We start from the raw sequence: 8,201 nt of genomic DNA, 5'->3' as shown, positions 1-8,201 counted from the left end.
AGGGAGACCTTGTACTCAATCCTGAGTGTGATCGGGAGCCAGTGAAGGGATTTCAGGATGGGGGTGATGTGGTCAAATTTTCGCACCCTCATCAGGATCCTGGCAGCGCAGTTCTGGATGTATTGCAGTCTCTGGATGCTCCTGCCAGGTATCCCGATGAGGAGTGCGTTACAGTAGTCCAGCCTGGAGGAGATAAAGGCGTGGACGAGCTTCTCTGCATCTGCCAAGGAGAGAGTTGGACGGAGTTTTGGAATGTTTCTGAGGTGGTAGAATGACGTCCTACAGAGATGTTTGATGTGGGTGTCAAAGGTGAGTTGTGAGTCCATTTTGACACCCAGGTTGGTGACAGATGCAGAGAAGGGAATCGTTTGACCAGAAAATGAGATACTGGTGATGGTGGAAGAGCGGAGCTGATGAATTGTGCCAACCAGGATGGCTTCTGTTTTGGAACTATTGAGTTGAAGGAAATTTAGCTTCATCCACGCCTCTATCTCCTCCAGGCAGGTGGTCAGTGTGGATGATAGTAAGGGAGTGGAAGAAGTGGGGGTGGTCCGTAAATAGAGCTGTGTGTCATCTGCGTAGCAATGGTAGGATATACCATGCTTGGTGATGAGATTGCCCAGGGGGAGTAGGTAAAGAGTGAAGAGGGTGGGACCTAACACCGAACCCTGAGGAACACCACAGGTGACATTGTGGGTGCGTGACTTTGCCTTTCCTAGGGCAACGTGCTCGGTACGGTTAGTCAGGTAGGAGGTGAACCATTTGAGTGCTTGTTCTGAAAGTCCAATAGTGTATTGCAGGCGATGGAGGAGAATATTGTGGTCAACCGTATCAAAAGCAGCTGTAAGATCCAGGAGGATAAGTAAGGATGGTGAACCAGAGTCTGCTGCTCTCAGGAGATCATTGGTGACCCTGACCAAAGCTGTTTCAGTGCTATGGCCAGGGCGAAACCCAGACTGAAACTTGTCAAAAAGGTTATTGAGTTTGAGGTGATCCTGTAGTTGTGCTGCTACTGTTTTTTCCAGAACTTTGGACAGAAATGGGAGATTAGAGATTGGCCTGTAGTTGGACAGGACTTCTGGATCCAGGGTGGGTTTCTTCAGTAGTGGTCTGATGACAGCAGCTTTTAATGCAGATGGGATATAGCCGGTCTGGAGGGAGTGGTTAATGATGTTAGTGATGAGAGGAGAGATGAAAGAGATGTTGGTTTTCAGCAGGACTGTGGGGAAGGGGTCCAGGGCACAGGTGGATGGTCTCATTTTTCCAATGATGCCCTCCACCTCTTCCTGTGAGATGGGAGAAAAGGAGCAGAGTGTCTGAGCAATCGCAGTTGGTGGGTCAACATGTGGGGGGGGCAGGATAGCAGTGGTAGAGAGGAGGAGTGAACGGATGCTATCAACCTTTTGTCTAAAAAAGGTGATATGCATGTTACACCTGTTCTCAGTGGCCTCAGAGTGGGAAGGTGAAGGGGGTAAGAGAAGGTGATTTACAGTTGAGAAAAGTTTTTTGGAATTACCCGGGCTATTATTGATAATTGTGGAGTAGTACTGGGACCGTGTGGCCTTCAGTGCTTCAGCATATGCCTTCCTGTGCTCTCTGTAGGCTTGTTTGTGGACAGTCAGTCCAGAGGCCTTAAATCGCCGCTCAAGGACACGCCCAGCCGTCTTCATTCTGCGCAGCTCGCAGGTGTGTACCAAGGTGCTGAACGTGAGAAAGAGACTGACCTAGATGTTAGGGGGGCGTGGAGGTCCAGAAGACTGCTCAGTGACTGGTTGTAAAAATCCACTGAGTCAGTAACAGAGGGGAAGTGGGTGGAAACAGAGGAGAGATGTTGTAGGTCCAGAGCCAGGGCATCAGCGTTGATATTCTTTAAATTACGAAATAGAAACTGCCGCTTGGGTTTGGAAGTGGGGGGAAGGAAAGGGTAGTTCCATGGATACAACCTTGTGATCAGAAACACCAAGGTCGTACACCTGAAGGTTACTGATAGGGGCGGAGTTTGAAATGACCAGGTCCAATGTGTGCCCCCGGGAGTGTGTGGGGACATCAACATGCTGCTGTAGGTTGAAGGTGTCCAATAGCTGAAGGAAATCTGCAGCAGGTTTGCATGAAGGGGAATCAACATGAATATTAATGTCTCCCAGAATAATAGTATTAGCAGAAGTGGTGCAGAGTGTTGAGAGAAGGTCAGCCATTTCCGGGATAAAAGCAGAGTTGGGTTTGGGGGGTCGGTAGATCAGGAGAACAGTCACTGGAAAGGGGGGCTTACATTTGAATGCAAGGCACTCACAGGATGATGTTGGAGGCAGCGAGATGGAGGACAGCTCCAGGTGCTGACGGTGGATGACCGCTAGACCACCACCTCGATGACCAGTGCTGCGAGCTACCTCCAGATAGGTGTAACCAGGGGGACAGGCCTCATTAAGGGCAGAGTAAACCTGTGACTGGTGCCAGGTTTCTGTAAGACACATGAAGTCCAATCCTTTCTCCCTGATGTGTTCTTCAATCAGGGAGGATTTATTGTTAATAGACTGTACATTGAAAAGTTCGAATTTAACCAGTGCCTGTGGGGTGAATCGTTGTACAGAACGCAGAACTTTGAAGTCCACTCCGCGCAGACTGGAATCCGCTCCTCGTCTTCTGTCCAGCCTAGTGAGCGAGGATCTCGCGGTGTTACTCGCACTGGAGTGCCGAGATCTCGCGGTGTTTCCCGTTTTGATGTCAGCAGATACGACGGTGCTCTGATGACGTGTCAGACGTGCGACATGGGACCAGAGAGATGGGATGTTTGTCGCAGAGCCGGTTGTTTGGAGGTGAAAGATGAATTTTCGACCGGAGCCTCTATGGATGTAGCGAGGACGGCGAAGAAGTCCGAGTTTATTGAGGATGGAGGAAAGAGGTCCAGGGGGGGCTGCGGGCCTGAGTCGGCGAAGTTGAGAGATGGAATACCGGTAGCTAAACGCCATGCTTGACCAAAAAGGAGGCGGCCCGGCCTTGCCAACTGCCAATAAAGACAGCAAATACTATCACTCTGGTGTTGTTTATTTTTATTTTCTTCAAAGTGTGTCTGACGTGTGTGGGATTTGTCTGATTTTTATACCAGACGCCCTTACTGTCGCAACAAAACACTATGAATTGTGGGTGAACTATACGCTAAATAGTTCAAACTAGCTATGTATTTGTAACTTTGTCTGTTCTCTCACCTGATTGGTCGTGAAGCAGGAAGCCCCCCGATGTAGATGGGGTCGAGATCGTTGCGGTTGAGGTCGGAGGAGGTTCCAGGTGCCTCCGCCTCCAGGACCTCTTTTTCAGATGATTGTTCAGTGGCCATGATGGACAGGTAGCCTAGAGGATAAAAACATACAGTAAAGCCGTGCTTGTTATGACATTTAGCACAGAGAAACTCTCTTGAGCGTCATACCTTTACGTTTGTTCCTCTGCAGTGTGATCTTGTACCACATCCCCGTGTTGTACTTCCCCTTTGACATCAGCACCAAGACCCCCGAGCCCAGGTCAAAGGTCAAACGCACGTGTCCCTCCATCAGCTCCATGGACAGGAAGTCCCTCTGCAGACACAACCACAGTTATGTAGACGTGTTGTGGTGACGCAGTGGGCATTAACATTGTATTAGTGTTGTTTTGGTGTTGTTTAGTTGTTGGTTTGACAATGTTAAGGTGTTTTTTGGAGTTGTTTTGGAGTATTTCAACAGTATTTCTTGGTTTTTTTTTTATGTTTGGTGCTTATTTTATTACCTCGTCTTTAGTGTTGTTTACTTTAGATGCTGTGTTCTTGTTTAATATTGTTTAGGTGTGTTATTAAGATTGTGTATTCAAAACAGTGTAGTTTTAACAGTGTTTAGGTGTGGTTTAAACATTTTTGTTGTAATTTAAAAAGAAAATTGGTGTAGTTTAGTGTACTTCTAAATTTTTTTGGTGTAGCACTGTACTTTTAACATTGTTGCTGTAGTTTTAATATTATTTAGGTGTACTTTTAACATTGTTGCTGTAGTTTTAATATTATTTAGGTGTACTTTTAACATTGTTGCTGTAGTTTTAATATTATTTAGGTGTACTTTTAACATTGTTGCTGTAGTTTTAATATTATTTAGGTGTACTTTTAACATTGTTGCTGTAGTTTTAACATTGTTTAGGTGTAATTTAAACATTTTTGTTGTAGTTTTAACATTGTTTAGGTGTAATTTAAACATTTTTGTTGTAGTTTTAACATTATTTAGGTGTAATTTAAACATTTCTGCTGTAGTTTTAACATTATTTAGGTGTAATTTAAACATTTCTGCTGTAGTTTTAACATTGTTTAGGTGTAATTTAAACATTTTTGTTGTAGTTTTAACATTGTTTAGGTGTAATTTAAACATTTTTGTTGTAGTTTTAACATTGTTTAGGTGTACTTTTAACATTTTTGTTGTAGTTTTAACATTATTTAGGTGTATTTTTAACATTTTTACTTCAGTTTTGACATTATTTAGGTGTACTTTTAATATTTTTGCTTTAGTTTTAAAATGATTTAGGTGTACATTTTTGGCATGCTTTTAGCATTGTTTTGCTGTAGTTGCATTGTTGTTTTCATGTTGTTTTGGTGCAGTGGTGCGGTGTCAGTACCGTGTTATTGGAGGCCAGATACAGCAGTAATCCAGCCGGTGACAGGGTCTTGAACAGCAGGACAATGGAGGTGGAGGTGGATCTCAGCGACTTCTGGACCACAGAGTATCCAGAGCCATCGAAGTGGAAGGCCGTCTCCTCCATCTGTGGACTGTCAGCAAAATAAACAAAATACATTAGTCTTTTAGAATACAAGGAGAGGACGGGAGAAATGTCCCTCTCTCAAAGGTATTACCTGCTGAAGCAGCCTCCACACTGGCCCTCTCTGCTCTCATAGTTCCACAGCCCGAGGTTCCTCTCGTTCAGGGAGGCCTCCTCCAGACAGCCCTGGAACCAGTGCGACCTGAGCAGGGGATTCCTCTGAGGACAGGACAGTGATTAATTAGTTCATTTAGTGATTAATGTGACTTTGGAACTATAGTCTACAGAGCATATACTCTTTATTACTGTTATGTAGCGATACCAGGATAGATGGAATAGATATGAATCCTCAAAACTAATTATAGAGTGTATAAATATATAGATTTTATAATGCTTCCCGTTACAAGATCAACAAAATCAGACATGCCAAATCTTAGCTATAATTATTTTCATTATTTTGAATAGGGATGGGTGATATATCAGTTCCACTATCAGTATCGGTTGATATCAATATTAGATAATGCTTTTTTCAGAGCTGCACTATTCTGTGTACCCATGTGTCCAAACTGTCCAGACCTGTCTTTATGAACAGACTCCTAAGTAAAAATGGAAATAGAAGAGCAGTTTTATATCCTAGGCCAATACATTTTGATATTAATCTTTACAAAAGTTGGTTTGTGATCTTCAATTTAAGATAAATTTGTGGGGCTTGTTATGGATTTAAAAGCGAAATCCGCAGATATCAGTTAAATCCATACTGGACCATCCCTAATTTTGAACATCTACCTGCACGTTTTGGCTGATTCCGCCGATGTAAACTCTGGTGCTGTTGTCGATGTCCAGGACTCGGGCCACTCCTGGTGACGTGGCTGTTACTGGAGGAGACGGCGGAGTGGTGGAGCCTGGGTCCAGCTGGTACACGGACAGGGAGGCGTGGCTTCCAAACCTGGCCAGTACCAAAACATACATATAATTAAACATTTTCCTTCAAGACATACTTTTTCATATTTTACAGTTTTGTGTTTACCTGGTGACGTTGATCCTGGTCCACTTGTTGTTGCTGATGTCCAAACCAGGAAACTCGAGGCGCTTGCTCCCAGATCCAACATCCCAAAGCAGAGACACTTTACCCGCGTGTTCTTCTACAGCCATGAAGTCCACCTGCACAATTACATTTCTATTATAATCAAAACATTTTTCTATCTGATTAAATGTCCAATATAACACCTTTTTGCAATTTTAGAAATACCTTTGTCATATTTCACGTTTTATCATTTTTAATAATAAATTGTAGGTAGAGAAAATATATATTTTTTGAAGTATTTTCACAGAAAGCTTTTGGATTATGCATCTGTTAGCCTCTACTGGCAACAGTGGGAAAAAGAGCATGTTGAACAGTTAAGGTGTTATCATCTGTAGCCTCCTAGGACCTGGCATCCACATATATGTCCAACATATTTTGGGTTGTTCAGGCACTTAATAGTTTTTATAAATCATTATTCAGTTGTGACTTTATTGTGTTCCTTCAAAATGACTAAAACATATCATTAATGTTTTATAGATCATATGTGGACATAATTTTTCTCAGAACCTACATCATGTAAAAATATAATTCTTTGTTTTGCACTCATCAGGTCCCAATCAGCCCAAATAACAAAGAGAAATCAATAAAGCCATGCAAGAGTTCAGGTCCTAGGAGGTTAAAAACAGATATCAGAATTTGTGAATAAGGAGACAACAGGACAATAGAATAACAAAAAATTAACAAACCTATACCTTAAAGCTGAGCTATTATGCAAAATGGACCTTTCAGTGCTTTTAAGCATGTTATAGTTGTTTCCCCTCACAATTTACACTCTCAAAGTTGTATTTGGAGTGAAAATGAGTTTGATCTTTGAATTTGATCTTAAATCACTTATTTTCAAGACACCATATGTTGACCAACCCACTGTTCTCACCCCAACTGGTACACACTCACTGCTCTGTACTTACTTCATTCTCAGTTTTCAATTTAATTTTAATTAATGATACACGTAGAATTTGGCAGCATCAAGTTGTCGTTTTGATACAAATGAAAAAAAAATCCTCTGCTCACAAATGTGATCTGAAACTATCCATATGAGTTGCAGATTTCCATTTGGCACTGCGGTTTTCAAACTCAGACTTGTTTGTTTTAATGGGTTTTAGATGAATAGATGAATATTATTTAAAATGTGCAAATTCTAACAATGATCCACGGGTGTCATCGATTATAGCTATATAACAGGCTCACGCATGATATGTGCTGTTTAAATAAACGTGTTCAGCAGAGTTTGTGTGTGTTCTGACCTGAGAGTTGGAGCCCAGGTAGAAGAGCAGGTTGTTCTTGGTGCTGGTCTTCAGCGTGAGGGTGAGGGTGTTGAAGTTACTGGAGCTGATCTGGGGTCTGTAGGAGCGCACACAGCTGCGGTCGGCCTGCACTGCCACTTTGATCTGAAATAATAAGAACATGATTATATCTTTATTTCTATAGCACTTTTCAAAACAAAGTTACAAACTGCTTCACAGACCATTGAAATACACAGTAAGGCACAAAGTCAGCAAATGAATATCCAAATAAGTACAACTGTGATCAAATTTTTATGTTAATTTATTACCTTGGAATAGGTTTTGTTAGTGTATTTATGTCTTATTTAAATATGAAACTATATTTTCTCAAGCAATCTGACAGTTCTTTAATTTAGGTCTAACTGTGTTACTCAGTGGGTCATTTAGCTTATTAAGAGACAAAAGGTCCTCAAACCAGTCTGAAATATAAAACAATTACAGTAATCAATTAATCTAAATGCATAAAAACAATTAAAATGTTATTGTTGTTGTTTGTTTTTTTTGTTTTTACTGAAGTATTTGTGTAATCCCTCAAACATCCAGATAGGTTCAATAATAAAAAATAAATGTATTCAACTGGACAAAGGTTTTGAAGTGAACATGTTTTGCCACTCATCCAGTTGGCTTCTTCAGTTCAGAAACCTTTGTCTAGTTAATGAGACAAAACAGAAGTACCATATTTTTCGGACTAGAAGTTGCACTTTTTTCATTGTTTGGGTGGTCCTGCGACTTATATTCAGGTGTGACTTATATATTAAAATATATACATGTTCATTATTTTCACACTCACAGCCACGAGAGGGCGCTCTATACTTGAGTAACAGTATCTGTTACTCCTATTACTTCTGTAACACTGAAAATTTAAACTTTAAACATCAACTTATAAAGACACCCCACCCCACCCCCAAGCTGCAAGTAGAGATATATTCAGCTGAAAATGGTAACTGAGCGGCAGAAAGAAAGTCTGAAGTGAGAAAGTTGTGAGGAACAAAAACTGGAGGATACTTGAACTGCAAAGCTCATCGCGGGCTCAAAAGCTAGATGGCCACAGCTAGAGGAACAAGTTCACAAAT

General features: G+C 41.6%; 1 protein-coding gene across 1 annotated transcript; it reads right to left on the bottom strand.

The window, feature by feature from the left end:
- Window positions 1-1,874: 1,874 nt before the first annotated feature.
- On the bottom strand, window positions 1,875-2,966 carry LOC129412584 (uncharacterized). The gene has a single exon (XM_055166576.1). The coding sequence runs from the start codon at window positions 2,964-2,966 to the stop codon at window positions 1,875-1,877; it is 1,092 nt and encodes a 363-aa protein (XP_055022551.1).
- Between the last annotated feature and the right edge of the window lie 5,235 nt (window positions 2,967-8,201).

Source organism: Boleophthalmus pectinirostris, unplaced genomic scaffold, assembly GCF_026225935.1.
Source record: "Boleophthalmus pectinirostris isolate CB_2022bp ecotype Guang Dong unplaced genomic scaffold, ASM2622593v1 HiC_scaffold_11, whole genome shotgun sequence".
NCBI lineage: Eukaryota > Metazoa > Chordata > Actinopteri > Gobiiformes > Gobiidae > Boleophthalmus > Boleophthalmus pectinirostris.
Note: the sequence above shows the minus strand (reverse complement) of the source record. Positions and strands in the feature narration are given on the sequence as shown.

Coding starts and splice junctions, on each gene's coding strand:
- LOC129412584 (XM_055166576.1), bottom strand. CDS start 2,966: ATGGCGTTTAGCTACCGGTATTCCATCTCTCAACTTCGCCGACTCAGG.